This window comes from Myripristis murdjan, chromosome 14 (genome assembly GCF_902150065.1).
Source record: "Myripristis murdjan chromosome 14, fMyrMur1.1, whole genome shotgun sequence".
NCBI lineage: Eukaryota > Metazoa > Chordata > Actinopteri > Holocentriformes > Holocentridae > Myripristis > Myripristis murdjan.
Genome location: NC_043993.1, coordinates 13,046,202 through 13,062,812, shown reverse-complemented (window position 1 = coordinate 13,062,812; position 16,611 = coordinate 13,046,202). Strand labels below are relative to the sequence as shown.

Genomic DNA, 16,611 nt, shown 5'->3' with positions numbered 1-16,611 from the left:
GTCCATAATAATAGTTCATACAATTGAGAGCACATAAAACACAAATGTCAACACCCCCACTTGCTCTCACATTGTGACCTTGAAAAACAAAATACAAAAACCAATTTAAAGATCTCATTTACACTTCAAACATAAATCTCTTGCATGTTATGCTCCAAACATAAAGGCTACAAAATTCTTTAACATTGACTTGGTTGGGTTTTTTTTCTGCCACCATCTGTTTGGTTGAACAGTATTCCAAAATAAAGTCACCATTGTTAATTTTTTGCTAAAGCTATTATGCCCTGATTATACTCATAAAGAATGGGATCCATGTACTGAAACTCATCTGTACCATTAAGCAGTTGGACCAAATACATACATACCAGGTGATACGTTTCATCTGAAGAAGTCAGCTTGTTAAACCAACATGGCTCAGTTCAAAGTAGTTGTTTTTGTTTTACGTCAAAGTTAAGGGCATGTACTTGGCTTCACAAGTGGAAAGAGCGACAGTGGGTTGTTTCTTTGTTTTCCAATAAATTAGAGGACCATTCTGGTTTAAGCTGATACAATAACCTTTTGGTGCTGCGTCTGTCAGTTCTTCAGCCCAATTTGCATCACTAAATGCTTGTAATCCAAATTGACCATTGTCGCTTTTCATGTAACATAGCTGCTTACCACTTGTGCTCTTAAGATAGCGAAGTAAATGTTTCACAGTGGTCCACTACTCTTCTGTTGGCTCAGAGAAGTATTGTGAGAGCTTGCCTACAACATAACTTAGGTCTGGTCTGGTACAGGTTGTTCTCTGTACAGAGACTTTTCCAACTTACAGACCAACACTTCACCTCTGTCAGTTGTAACTTCACCGACAGGCATGTCTGGAGTCTGTGTCTCTCGCTCTGTAATGGATGGGTTCACACACTTCACTAGTCTGTGCTTCTGCACGTTACCACTGTTGGGATAGTAAATCAAATAGGCTGGGCTATTTTTGTCATAACCAACAAAAATTCCCTTGTCACACCTTCGGCTCTAGTTTCCCGGCGCAGCGCGGGGTGGCGCAGTGAGGCGAACCCCGCGCAGAGCTAGTTTCGACCGGCGAAACGGCAGAGGCGGACAGTGTCCAAGTTTCGCAGACGGACTTGCGCGGAGATGGGAGTGGTGGCGCAGCGGGGGGAGGTGCCGACAGATTCGGCTTGGTGCAGTGACAGTTTTGTGCCAAAAGGCTTCGCCGAGGTGCGCCAAAAGCTCGCCATCTGAAACCACGTCTACTTTCCGCGCAAGGCGGAGCGGAGCTGGCGCAGTGGAAGTTTGGCTGGCTGGCGCACATCACCAAAACCTCACAATCAGCACAAACGGTGCCAATCTCCTTTGATCTGACATCAGCTGTGACGGGACAGTTGATATGGAGATATATGTATGTGCTGATTGTGATCGTAGCATTGAATAGTGTTTTTTTCTGTATTTATTGCATCGTTCATGTGCCTGACATCCCGGAAGCCTGCCTGTGAGGTTTTGGTGACGTGTCCGCACTGCTCGCCGGTCTTCGCTCCGCGCCTGTCTCCTGAGCTCCGCTCCGCCTGCGGCAGTAGACCTCCTTGTCAGCTGTGTAAACTTTCATTACGCCTTCACGCAGCGCATTTTAAAGGCGAGGACAGGGGCTCATTTGATTGGTTAAATGTGAATCGGCTGTGTCAAACCCACTCCATGCCTTCTCTCCTCCCCTCCGCCGGTAGGAGGAACGGCGGAGTACTTGCGCCACCGAGAACGGCGTGCCAAACTTGGAAAATCCGCCTGGCCACACCCAGTTGGCGAAGCGCATCTGCGCTACGCCCCCGCCTCGCCTGGTCTGCGAAACTAGAGCCCCTTGAGTCTAACTTTCGTTTGTTCTGTCTGTAGGCATAACAGACAGATCCAAACTTTTGGTTTGGTCGTCTTCCTGTCAGCATGAAATAAAGTGTCTGTTTTGCATGGTTGTTAAAGCACCTATTTCTCACCATGAATGTTGTTTGGACTGCATAGGTCCGTAGTCGTTTTGGTAACTGGCTCTCTATTAGCATCCACCTTGCCATGTCAAATAAAGTGCGCTTGCTGTACCATTCTGATGTGGTGAGTATGGAGCTGATGTCTCATGTTTGATATCATTTCTGCTGAGTAATGACTGGTCATTTTGACCCATGAACTCCAAACCATTGTCAGACCTGATGTGTTGTGTCACTCTTGTTTTTAATAAAGTACACAAAAACTGCACTAGAATAATCATCTGTGAATGACACTGCATATTTGTGACCATCTATGGAGACTGGATCTACTGGCCCTGCTAAATCTGTGTGAATCAGTTCCAAAGGTGCTTTGGCTCTAACATCTGGTTCCCTGTTCCTAGTTTGAACAAATTTCCCTTCAATGCACACATCACATTGTAAGACAGATTTATCAGTGTTGCCCTTGATTTTCATTCCATCAACCACATTCAGTAACTTTTGAAGGTCATCATAATTGCAGTGGCCTAAGATCTCATGCCATGTTTTAATGTCATAACACCCATTACACTGGTCATCATCATCACAGTTGTTGGTTACTGAGTTCAAGTAGTAAAGTCTATTGTACACATAGATGTTAAACTTTGTGCCATCTTTACTAGGGGTACAAGAACTTGTACACATGTACATGTGCACAAGTCAGGGGAAAAAAAAAAACACTAACCGTGTACACATTTTTTTCATCACGTGATTTTAAGTTCACTCATGAGAAATGGCATCCACCAGAAATAGTTAGCACTGTTTGGCAGTTGTTTCAAAGAAACGTAAGTGGAAACACTGTCAAGTGTACACTGTGTCACACTGAATTAAGTGGCTTTCACATAGCGCGCATACAGCGCAGACCTAGGCCGGCGCAGCCATTCATTGTGTATGTGATTGCAGGATGTGAGGGCGCACCGGTCTGCACCGAGCTGAGCACAGCATGAAGCTGGCACCACCACCCGTGCGCACTGTGCCCGAGTTGAAAGTTTTTAACTTGGGCGCAGCGCCCTGTGAGGATTTTGGCAGGATGGCAAAACAACGACGGAGGAAAGCATCATTGTGGCTGTCTCTGCCAAAAACCTGTTGACAGAGTTCAATGCACAGCGTTCTGCGTGTGTACCAGTAGTTGTCATTAAACATAAAATAAATACTGACAGAGGAATTAAAAGCTGGGAAGAATAAGATGTTCACACGTGTTCTCATACAACTCAATCTGATCCTGTTTATTTAAATAAAGACTAGTCCGCATTGTTCAGTAATCAATTTCAAAATAAGTCCATACAAGAGAGCACATAAGACACAAATGTCAACAAGTTGCACACTGGCTCATGAACAACAGTGATACTTCTCCATGACTACTTTTGATGTGAAGTAGCAATACAAAATGAAACAAAAGCAGCAATACTTTTACGAATAAACTAGCAATATTTTAGTATAGCTAGCAATACCTCCAGCAAAGTAGCACTACTTTTCATACCCTACGCTAGATAGCAATATCCCCCAATCTCCACTTACAAGTGTATCCACTGTGCTGTTTTCCCCCGTAAGCTACTAAGCTGCCGGTTGGCCTGCTAGACTAACTTGTCAGGGGGTGATCTGCTCATGTGAGAAGCAACTGCGCCACAGAGAGATGCAAATGTTTCCAAGGCCACTACACCTGGACCAAGCTGGGTGGAGGGAGACCTCCCATTTTCCTCTAGCAGGAAACAGACAAGGGTCACGAGGGTTTCACTGCTCATGCCTTGCTGGAAGGAGATGCAGATGAAGAGGGCGAAGAGTCAGTCAACTCAGAGCAACTGTTGTTGGACAACAAAGAGGAGGAATACATCTCTCTTGCCACCATTCACGGGGCTGCGAAGCCCCCCACTGCTGGGCAACCTAGTATTGGAGGTGGCCAGCCTTGGTCAGCGTCTCCCATGGATCTTGACATGCAAGACATGTGCATGCAAGTAGCAGCCAGGCTGAGCATCCTATGGCCTGTCACCCAAGCAGAGGTTGTGAAATCTCAATTTAGCAGTAAGAAATTGTCCAAGGTGAAAAAGACAGGGAAGCAAGTGCTGCCTATTTTGGGAGCTACTTGAGGAGATAGCGGTAACGTGGAAAGGTAGACCATACAGTAAGAAACACCCCATTACGGGGGCTTCCCTGTTACATTGTGCAGGGTTTGAGGCCCACAGTCTGCCACATGCTACTAAAGAAGCGGTGGTTGCGACCTACCTTCACCTGAAGACCTCTATGTCTTCTTTGACTACATCCTTCCCCTGCAAGACAAACCATTTCCAATCTTGCCTCACTGATAAGTGCTACAAGACAACGGCTCTGTCAGTGACAGCCCTCAACCCCATCTTCTATTCTTATGGCTTATCAAGCTGAATGAGAAGAGGACATGACTGCTAAGGAGGGGAGAAGTTTTATCTATGATTCTGGTAGCCCCATGCTGGCCAGGAAACACAGGCTAGCGGAGATTTTTCAGATCCTTTCTGGCCAGCCCTGGCCATTACCACTATGCAGGCACCTGCTGTCTCAGGCACAGGGGGAAATATTCCACCCCCACCCAGAGAAGCTAACTCTTTGGGCTTGGCCTGTGAGTGGTTCAACTTGAATACAGCGGGACTCCCTAAAAGGGCTTTCACATAGCGCGTGAATGGCGGAGACCTCAGCTGCTGCAGCCATTCATTGTGTATGTGATTGCGGGGTGCACCGGTCTGCGCCAAGCTGAGTGCAGCACGAGACTGGCACCACCACTGCACAGGCCGCCGCCACTGCATATGGCCCCACCGCTGCACAGGGCGCTGCCGTGGCACAGGGCACTGCGCCCAAGTTGAAAATTTTTAACTTGGATGCAGCGCCCTGTGACGTCACCTCGGCGCGTCTAATAGGCACACCAACAATGAAGGAAAGCATCACTGTGGCTGTCTGTCTGTGTGCAGAGCTGTGGGACACGAGACTTCACACCTACTCATTTCACACCTACTCATTTCATTTACTGTGAATCTCACTCTCTCTGCTACAAAGCACCCACGTTCCATCTCATTCCGTAACATTAAGGACATTAACTGTGATGCTCTTTCCCTCAGGATGATGATCCCTCCTGGATCATCATAACTTATCTACCCCTGATGAACTGGTTTCATACTACAACAATGGACTTCATAATATCCTAAATTGCCTTTAGGACCTCTGTTACACAGATACTCTGGCACTTTTTAAATCCACGCTCAAAACCCATCTGTTCCATCTCGCCTACTCTCTTTAATCATATATGTTTATTCTTATTGTTTGTATGTACTTGAATGTATTAATGTATGCACTTGCTTTAATGTGTTTTTGCTTTGTAAGGTGACCTTGAGTGTCATGAAAGGCACCACTACATAAAATGAAGTATTAGTGCCTCGGAGCGAAGCTCAGAGGTCACTATTGTTATTATTATTGTTATTATTATTATTATTATTATTATTATTGTTATTATTATTGGTACTTAGTATGTCATGTTAGCCTGTCAGCAAAGGATCTAAATAATGCTACAAATTAGGCTAAATTTTGGTAAAGGGAAAATGGCATGGCCATTTTCAAAGGGGTCCCTTGACCTGTCACCTGTCATATCTGAATGAAAATGGTAGATACCCATGGGTCTTCCCTTTACAGAAATGCCCACTTTATGCTAATCCTTTGTTGTTTCGGCCAAAAACTATGTTGTCTGCAGGCAGCACAAATGTGTTATTCTGGCCTATTCTAAAATGGTATATTTGTGCGTACTCGGGCCTAAACAGTCTTGAAAATGCATAAATTGGGTTTGACAGGAAAGATTAGACTCTTGTGGACTCAATGAGCCCAATTTTATTCATGTATGATGATGGTAGACCCTATAGTTGCCATTTCATTGTAGTGAGACAGCTTTTTTAGATTTGATAGCACTGTAGAAAATGACCTGCAGTGACCTATAGGATAATAAAAGCCTCATATTTCTAAACAATTTACAGACAAGTGTTTGCCATCCCATCACAGAAAAATGGAATTCTTACAGAAATCTCCAAATGTCAAATGTTTTTGATACCTAATAAAAGCATGTATTTTTCTCCTCAAGGGCTGTGTGTCTTATTGTGGTATTTTGGAAGGAATTTTTTAAATCTCAAAGTGAGACATGAGAATGGCCATGGGAATGGTCATCATATCCTAAATATCTAAATTAATAAATAGGCACCTAAAAAGCACTTCTTATGACAGATTATGATTAGAAAAACTTGATACACAATGCTGAGCTGCATCTCAAAATTAACCCCAGGTTCCCAGCTTTCAAATGATCAGTACCACCTCCATGTGGCAATGGCATACTGTTGACCTTTGACCAAGAGGTAAAATGAAGAGAGTCACACCGTGGAGGATTTTGTTATCCCATAGCTAAGCATGTGACACAGTCAAGAGCAGTGAGAAAATATAAGTGACTGACTTGTCACTCCACAAACATTTGCTGTCTCTGCTGCAGTGAGCACTTGATGTTTTGGGTGAGTCTGGTTACTGCAAATGTTTTCCAGTGAGTAATGTAATTTTTTATATTTTCCCTATGTTTCCCATTGTTAAAACAGGAAAAAGAAGGTTGTGATGGGTCACGAGCACCAAACTGCGATAATGCTTAACGCCACATTTGTTCGTCCTGAGAAATTTTATCTCAGTGGGTTTTCCAACATCCCACATGTCAAATATTATTATGTGTTTCTGTGTTTTGTTTATGTTGTGACTGTCCTTGGGAATGCCTTCCTCATGTCAGTTATCTATCTGGCCAAAACTCTTCATACTGCTAAATACATGATTGTCTTCAACTTGGCTTTGACAGACTTGTGTGAGAGCACTGCTCTCATCCCAAAGCTGTTGGACACATTTTTGCTTGATAACAGATACATTATCTATGAGGCCTGCCTAAGTTATATGTTCTTTGTTTTTTTCTTTACATCTATGCAGTCATGGACTCTCCTCACTATGGCATATGATAGGTTTGTAGCGATTTGCTTTCCTCTGAGATACCATGCAATTGTGACAAAACCAGCTGTTGCTGCTATACTCATGTTTATATGGTGTTTCCTGGTGAGTTTACTAGCATTTGGGATTAGCTTTATAGACCGTCTTTCCTTTTGTAGATCTTTGGTTGTTAACAGTTTCTTCTGTGACCATGCACCAATATTTAAACTTGCATGTAATGATACTTCTTTAAATAATATAATGGCATATGTTTTTTTTGTCATTGTCCTATGTATTCCTTCTATTCTAATAGTAATCTCATATATCTGCATTGCTATAGCATTGATTAAGATTGCATCTGGAGAGGAACGTATCAAAGCTCTGAAAACCTGTACCTCTCACCTGATCCTAGTGGCTATTTTCTTTTTACCAATATTGAGCACAAATATAGCTGCAGTGGCCACTTACATTCATCCTAATGCCAGGATTGTAAACTCCTCCTTGACACACATCGTACCTGCTATGCTCAATCCTATTATATACTCTTTGAAGACAGAAGAAGTGCTGATCTCCATTAAGAAGCTTTACAAAAGAAAAAGGCTCACTGATGCAGCAGTGAACAAAGTGTTGATGTAAACACATTCACATATTAAAATTGCCCCAACTATTGAAACAAATAAATGTCAACTGTGTATCACAGCTGAGGGATGACACACTGAGATGTGTTTATGTGAGACATGTTTTTGAATAATGCATTGGACGTGATTTCAAATAATTAAAATATTATTATAGAAAAATGTCTGCTGTATATTGTCATACCTCATATGTTATGGTATAACAGGATTAATTAAAAAAAAAAAAAAAAGGTATTTGACCAGCTTTATAATGATCCTCTTTGAAAAATGAAGTCAGTGACTTCCATATTTTCTAAAATGCTTCTGTATGATGGCCATGCTTAATTGTTTTCTAGTTGAGCTGAAGAATTTACAATTGAGAAAGCCATACTTCTGGGGAGAAATGCCCTCCTATACTTATTTTTTCAAAATGATTGTTGGCATGCAGGTACATTTTAGGTTAAAATACAAATTATGTGCAATAACTTTTGTTTCAAAAATCTGTTGGTGAGAATATAACCATCTGTGCTGTGTGTGACATACACTGTTGCATTTCAGGTATATGATTTTTCCAACACTGGCATGTTGCTCTGTGGAGTGAAACCCCTCACTTCTAAGTAAAGGCAACAGTAAGTTAATAAGTTAGCCTTTCACCCTGAGAGCTCCAGTATATATATATATATATATATATATATATATACACACACACACACACACACACACACACATATACATATATATATATATATATATATATATATATATATGTATATGTGTGTGTGTGTGTGTGTGTGTGTGTGTGTGTGTGTAGTGTCACTTTTTGGATTGCATAGCAGTGCACCTGCATAATGTGCTTCATTGGCCAGAACATGTTAAAACGGCAAAGCAGGACAGTGAAAGTCTCATAAAACACAAAGAATAGTTGGGAGTATGTTACGTAACAGTAAATGAAGTTATGAGACCAGCAACAATTACAATATTCAGTAATACCAAATTATACTAAACAGCCTGGCCCTTTTTGTGTTGAGTTTGCATCATCATCCTCGGATCTTCCTCTTATCAAGTTGCTTGGCTTCAGTTTCTCCTCACATTCCAAGGACACGCAAGTCAAGTGAATGGGAGATGATAACAGCTAATTTTTTTTTTTTTTTTTTTTTGATTTATTTATTTATTTGAGTGTCATGCACCTTCTGGTGCCCAGCCCATATGGGCTTACAAGACACTAGATAACACAGAAACAAAGACAAAGATGACCATATAACACATACTATTGTGGATACAATGTTCTCTGTCTTCGATGCCAAGCATCTTCCACAAAATTCGCCAAAGCAAAAATCTCCACATTAAAAAACCAACTCATCATATCAGCTTCGGACAGCCAAAACAAATCAGGATTTTTCATCTGGGTCCTTTCGAACAAAACATTTCTCAGATCACAGTATAAAGGGCAATGAAATACAAAATGAAATTCATCCTCAACAACACTGAGATCACATAAAACACACAAACGTTGCTCCTCGGGCACACCTTTATATCTGCCTACCTCAGTTGCCAGTGGTAAAGTCCCGGTTCTCAACTGAGCACACAGGGATCTTTGCCTTCTTTGTAAATTTACTTTTACATATAATTCTGTGTGATAGTCATCTTTAATTTGAATATAGTTCCTAAGTTTTGGTTTCATACAAATTTCGTTCTTCCATTGCTCCTTATAAATCTCAAATAGTTTTTGTTTTACTGTATTTATATTACACTGTAAATTATTCCTATAAATATAATTCAAATCAGAGAGAGAAAATATTTCAGCAACCTCTCTCGACCAGGGATAGCTGTGTGCTTGGTCCCAGTTAAAGATCTTTTTGGTCAGTCTCTCCTCTGGCAATTGAACAAGGCGGTTCCATAGTCTCAACATCTCACATCTCTGTTTTATCAAACATGGCTCCCATCCCATGTCCCCCTCAACAGCTAGCTTAGCAGTAAATTTATGCACCCCAAGAAAACACCTCATGGCTCGATTTTGGATGGCATTACTATCAGGAGCATCCTTAAAACCCCACACTCCTGCAGCATAAAATAAAATCGGGTTAACCATTGAATCATAAAGCTTAGCGAAGGGTAAGAAACTGAGATCAGGGCATAGTTTCAATTTGTTCAATATAGACCCCAATGCTCTTCCTGCTGATTCTGACAGTATTTTAGTTCCTTCTGTAAAGCACATCTTTTCATTAAAAACCAAACCAAGATATGTATAGGAACTAGCATAATTTAGAGGCATTGATCCAAACTTAAATATATAATTGCTCCGCTGTACACATTGCTTTCTGAAATGCATAATCAATGTTTTGTCACTATTAATAGTCAGTCTCCATTTGCTACACCATAAACTCAAAATATTTAACATTTTTTGTAAATGTATTTCCGATTCTGCTACCAGAACCATATCATCTGCATATAACAAAACACTTAAATTCAAATTATCAATCATTATACCCAAATCAGCCAGCTTAATTTCTTCGGCTAAGTTGTTTATATAAAGAGCAAATAATGTAGGGGAAAGTACGTCTCCCTGCTTCACTCCAAATGGAGTTGTAAACCAACCAGTTTTGAAATCATTTATCTGTAAACATGAAATTGGGGATTTATACAAAGCTTTAATAGCATTATAGAATTTACCATTAATACCAGAACATATCAATTTATACTCCAAGAGGTCTCTGTTAATAAAGTCAAAGGCTTTCTTAAAGTCAACGAAACAAGCAAAAGTATTTTTCCCATCTTGTAGTCTTGCTCTCACCACTGAAGATAAAACATAAATATGATCTATACATGCCCTGCTCTTCCTGAAGCCATTCTGCTTGTCCACAAGTAATCTGTGAATCTCTAAATAATTAATCAGTCTGTTATTGAGGATACCTGAATATAATTTATATACTGTACTAATCAAACTGATACCTCTATAATTTAATGGGATTCTGGAATCTGCTTTTGTAGATTTGGGTATTGGTTTGATTATAGATTTATTCCACACAGATGGGGAAATACCATTTTGAAAGCATGTTTGAAACAAAGAATGCAAAAAATTCATCAAATTTGGCGTTTTGAGGACCTCATTCGGTATCTCTTCTATACCCACAGCTTTGTTGGCTTTAGCCTTATCTATCACTTTTCGCACCTCCTCCAATGTGATCTCCTTATTCAACATATGGTCTAGGTAAAGTACAGGACCACCGCTCCTGTTCTCAAGCTCACATTTTACTTTGCACATCTCATCCAAAAACTGATCATTAAATAGTGAAGAACTATTACAAGCATACAAATTACTATAATCAGTTTCCCATTTCTTCAATATCTGATCAGTCTCAAAACAAGATTCACCATTTTCCTTTAAAATCTCCATTGGAATTGATTTACTCTTTTGTGGTCCCAGTTTGTTTATTTCCCTCCAGAATTGCTGTGGGTTATTAAGTTGTAAGTGTTGTAACTGAAGGGCTTGTCCTCTTTTAAATCGTCTTTTGACGAACCTCAACCTTCTGTCGAATTTTAGCTGATAATATTTAAATTCGTTTTTTAGAATCCTTCTTTTACTCTGGTGCTTACATTTAAGAAATTGTTTTTCTGCTAAGTGCATGTCAGTCCATAATTTATTTAATTCATCATTCCAATATTGTTGTTTTGTTCTATGGTGCTTCTTTATCCTTCCCTTTTTAACAACACAATGTATTTCCATTTCCTTGCGCATAAGATCACAAAATTGATTATAACAATTATCGGCCTTTTTCCAACTCATTTTTGATCTCAAGAAGCGCATTTTGGCGTATTGCAGAAGAAAGAAAATTAACGGGTACATTTCTATTCAGCCTCTTCCTTTGCTGCAGCGCGCCAGACCTTACAATATCACAACTAGTGCAGAGTTCTCCTGTTTGAAATCGTAAACACAATACTGAATGATCAGGAAGTCTACTACCATCATCAATCAGATTCATAACTTCAGACCCAAGCCCTTCTACAAGCTCGGTGGGGGTGTAAACTTTAAATTCAGAACACGTCTTTAAATCCATATGTGATGTTACAATATAATCAACCACAGCTTTACCCCTTGTAGAAATAGAAGTAAAGTTATCAGATTCAGGGTTCAATCTTCCATTAAGCACACAGCATTTGGAGTCTTTTAAAAATTCAATAAAGGCTTCTCCATGTTTATTTATACCCGTGTCCAGAACAACTCTGGGAGAAATGTCATCAACATCAATAACGTAATCTTTCAGGTCTGCAATACGACTATTCATGTCACCACAAATATAGATAGAGTCTGCATCATTACAGTACATCAGTGCCAATACATGGCTAAAAAATAAATCCGCATTTCGACCCCAGGTAGATGTTTCTGGAGATAAGTAGCAAGAAATAATAATGAAAGAATAATGTGACAAGCGGTGTTCAAAACGTATACTAAGAATTCCGTCATAGACTTTATCTACAGTTTTAACACAAAACTGATCCAAAACATAGGTCTTAACAAAAATGCCAACACCACCAGAAGCTTTGACTGCTCTCCTATGAGCTGAGCGCTTATGTCCGTACCACGTATATCCATCCAGTTCGATTACGTCACTGGATAAATGCGTTTCATTCAGAGAAATAAAGTCTGGCTCAAGAGAAAGTAATAAAAGTTTTCTGAGTTTACAGTTTGTCGATGTCCATCCGTTGACGTTCCAATGAGCCAACAGGAAAAGTTCAGTACTTACAGGCTGGGCAAGATCTCCTCATACCTGTCTGTCACCTGGTGCGCCTCCCGTAGGTACGCGCTTCATTAGCCGACCATTCCCGGCCAGGTAGAAATCCTTCCCGGCTGGGATTTCTCTGAGGAGAGTCCTGAAGTTGTAGTCCAACAGCCGCTCAGCATGCGATTTCGCCGACGACACGTACACTCTCTGGAAGCGATCGCTGTCTCTGAGCTTGGCTTTTCTCCTGAGCACATCCACTTTCACCTGGATCGACTGCAGTTCCACTTTAACCAGCCCCGGCTTGCTTCTTCTCAGCCGGGTCCGCTCCACCGCAACGGGGACGGGCACCGGGTCACAGACAAGGCCGTTGCAAAAAAGATCTTTCACTTTGGCCATCAGATCCTCATTATCTTCTTGTGGTAGCCCCATTATCACAAGCGAGACATCCTCACCAAATGATTTCCTCTGAGTAGCTTTTTCGGCAATTTTCTGTTCAATCCCTTCCATCCTCGAGCACAAAATCCCCACCTCCATATCTAACTTATACTGCAGCTCTATGGCTGTTTTCTCAAGCTCTTTTTTCAGATTATCTTGGCTTTCTGAGATCAACTTCTTCAACGATCCATGCAGACTGTCAAATTTACTGTTAACTTGTCTTTCCATTACTTTATGTATGTTGTCTACTTTTGCATTAAGCAGCTTCAGTTCATTCATTAAATCAGCGCTGTCGCCGCTCTCGGCGTCTTTTGCCTTACTTCTGGTTTTATCGGCCATAACTTTGTTCCGATCAGGGCACTTCAAGCCTTGAAATAATCACCCAGACTTTGCAGAACACGTTGGCTGAAACCTGAGTCGACTTGAGCAGTAATTCACAAGTTATTTGAAAGTTTGTGGAGACAGCTCAGAGACAAAGAACACGCGCGGCCATCTTGCTATCTTCCCTCACAGATAATAATCACTGTCATTGATAAATTATTAATAATAAACCAAATATATCAATAAATACTAATATTATATAAAATAATTTATAATCACACTGTTAATAAATTGATAATAATAAGCAAAATAAAGCAATAAATAAAAATAATTAAATAAAAAAACTACACATTGATACAATTGATTGATACATTGTTAGGGTCCTCGCCTCTCTGGGAGAGGACCCTATTGTATTTGCTTCGTTTTTTTTTCTTCATTATTAGGGCCCGAGCACTGTCCCAGTGCGAAGCCCTATTGTATTTGCTTCGGTTTTTCCGAAATTTCCACTTTGCATGAAATCTATCTCCTCCCAGGGCGTTAATTTTATCGGCTTGCAAATTTAATAGATGACAGAGAACATAGTGCTTAACAAAAGTTCAGAAGGAATTTACATTCCTTCGAACCGTTTGGATTTCAGAAGGACGCAAAGTCTGAGTGTTCACAACCACCACCTCCACTTTTTCCCATGGACCCTGGTGTGCCTGCTGTGAATAAACAGGCACTTGCCCTGACAGTGGACACTAATTAGGCCCCAGGAGTCCAAAGTAAAAGTCTGACAGCTTCCAAATCTATGCCGATGGAAAGAGGACTAATTCTCCTACAAAAATAGGAGGTCTTGCTGTGGATTGGAAAAAGTTTATGGCCGCGGTGAAGAGTTGTTTAACAGGTTTGGACTCTGTTTATTTTTTCTCTGCTCTGCCTGCTCTGCCCTTCCCCCACAGAAGCAGAAACAACTCTCAAACGCAAGCTTAGGGCAACATCTGCTGGAGGAGCACCGCTTTGTGTGTTTGTGTGTGTGCGTGATTGAGTGTGTGTGTGTGTGTGTGTGTGTGTGTGTGCGTGCGTGTGTGCGTGTGTGTGTGTGTGTGTGCGTGAGTGAGTGGGTGGCACCGTGAATGGACCGTCCCCGACGGGCACGAGGCGGACGCCCACAGGAATGTCATAGAAAGACCAAACCAGCGCCGAAACGTAGATGTCATCAAGCCCGACATTTTTCGTGCTCGTGCTCCCCACCTAAAACCAACAGGAAGTCCGCAATTTGCATTTGAAAGTCACGTTTTCGCCCAAATTTGCGCTTTGTAGAAAATGTATCTCCTCCCAGGGCGTTAATTTCATCGACTTAAAAATTTTAATACATGACAGAGGACATAGTGCTTAACAAAAGTTCAGAAGGAATTTACGTTCCTTTGAACCGTTTAGATTTCAGAAGCCATCAAAGTCAGAGTGTCCACAACCAGTGCCTCCACTTTTTCCCATGGACCCTGGTGTGCCTGCTGTGAATTAACATGCACTTGCCGTGAGCATAGGCACTAATTAGGCCCCAGCAGTCCAAAGTAAAAGTCTGACAGCTTCCAAACCTATGCAGATGGAAAGAAGACTAATTCTCCTACAAAAATAGGAGGACTTGCTGTGGATTGGAAAAATTTGTGGCCGCGGTGAAGACTAGTTTAACAGGTTTGGACTCTGGGTTTTTTTCCTCTGCTCTGCCTGCTCTGCCCTTCCCCCCCCAGAAGCAGAAACAACTCTCAAACTCAAACGCAAGCTGAGGGCGACATCTGCTGGAGGAGCGCCGCTAGCGACTGGGCCAGAACTGTGTGTGTGTGTGTGTGTGAGTGTAAGTGAGTGAGAGAGTGAGTGAATGAATGTGTGTGTGTGTGTGTGTGTGTGTGTGTGTGTGTGTGTGTGAGAGTGAGTGTGTGTCTGAGTGAGTGTGTGTGTGTGTGTGAGTGAGTGAGTGAGTGAGTGAATGAGTGTGTGGGTGTGTGTGTGTGTGTGTGTGCCTATTGCCACAGCCACTGGGCACAAGTGGGCACGAGGTGGCATGGGTGCGAGGGCCCGTCAACGCTGCTTGCAGCTTTAATTAATTTTTTACTTTAGTTAATAGCTGTTTTCCAGTTAACAATCAAGGAAATGATCATGTTAATAATATAATATAGTAAACTACTTATCAACAGTTCATTGTCACACATATTAACATTTTATATAATCTTATGTAATAATGATTTAAACCTTTAAGTAAATGTACAATTAGGTGGAATTTCCTGCTGGGCATTGCTGCCTGTCGCACCTCCTCTAAATGCCCATGGGTCAGCTGCAGGGTCATCAGCCAGGAACCACCAACTTTTTGCCCTTTAATCCTGGAACGTCTCCTGGTGGCGGGGCAGTGACAGGGACGTCTCCCTGTCACCCCCTGCTGCTGATAAGTGTTCCCCCCTGCAGCAGTTGTCGGGGTTAGTTGAACTTTCAGCTAGCTTTTCTCAGGACCTGGTCATGGCGCCATCTGTAGCACCCCTGAGAGAGCGTGGTCTTACAGGCTGAAAGGATGTGCTGGAGGTTTACGTTTGGAGCATTGCAGAGTGAGCAGCATTTTTCGTTCCCAAACCACTGGTGAAGGCTACGAGGACAGGGAAGCGTGTCGTAGGTTGAGCAAATGAGGAAGCTGAGCCTTGCCTGTGGAATCTTCCACAGGTCTGACCAGCTGATGTTCCGGTTGATAACTCCCTCCCAGGTTGTCCAGCTTCCTTGTTGGCCCTGTGACACTGCCTTGAACTTGTAGCGCTCTTCCTCCAGCCTCATCACCTCTGCAACCACCATCTCCTTTCTCTCCTTGCTGTTGGCCTTGGTCCAGAACCGTGGCACTTCTCCCCATCCTAGCCCTGCTCTTCCTGCCTGGACTCTGCCGACGATCTCTTGGTGTTGCAGCTTACTGACAGCTTTGACGACCTCAGTTTGAGCATTCCACTTTTGGCCAGTAGGAACCTTGGCGTTTGCGTTCCTTACCAACTGGGCAGTGGAATCTCTTAGCTTGGGAACCACCTGGTCTTAGGTAAAACATTTATTTTGCTCAAATTGAGTGGGGTACACAATTTAAAAAGACAACGGTGGGTCTGTTCATTTTGTTATGTAATAATGTGATAATTATCATGGCTTTTTTTTTTTATTATCAACCTTAATTTTTGCGCTGTGCGTTGTCTGCGTATAGAGTGAAGTCCCGCCCACCCACTTCCGGTACATGGGTCTTCAAAAGCAAAAAATTATGAATGCAATCCAATGGGTAGATAAAAATTATTTTCTGGTCCCGTTTGAATTGTGCCATGGATTTCACATATGTTGTTTGTGATATTTAAAGATAATTTTTCACGCAAAGAAGACCCGCTTTGTGAACTACAACTCTTCGCTGCTCTTGGTGCAAATGATATACGTCACCACCCGCACTGGAAGCCTACAACAGACATGGCGATTTCTCTGCTCCGCGCTGAGTTTTTGAGGTTCTGAGTTTTTCCGCCCGACGGCGGGGTCTGCTCACCCTCCTGCCCGAGGAGGGTGAGCAGGAGGGAAACGGCGATGACG

The 16,611-nt window shown here is 41.9% G+C and overlaps 1 protein-coding gene across 1 annotated transcript; it reads left to right on the top strand.

The window, feature by feature from the left end:
• Window positions 1-6,596: 6,596 nt before the first annotated feature.
• On the top strand, window positions 6,597-7,586 carry LOC115371641 (olfactory receptor 146-like). Its single transcript, XM_030069104.1, has one exon. The coding sequence runs from the start codon at window positions 6,597-6,599 to the stop codon at window positions 7,584-7,586; it is 990 nt and encodes a 329-aa protein (XP_029924964.1).
• Window positions 7,587-16,611: the final 9,025 nt, after the last annotated feature.

What these genes read in the sequence shown, in the direction of transcription:
- LOC115371641 (XM_030069104.1), top strand. Translation starts at nt 6,597, where the DNA reads ATGGGTCACGAGCACCAAACTGCGATAATGCTTAACGCCACATTTGTT.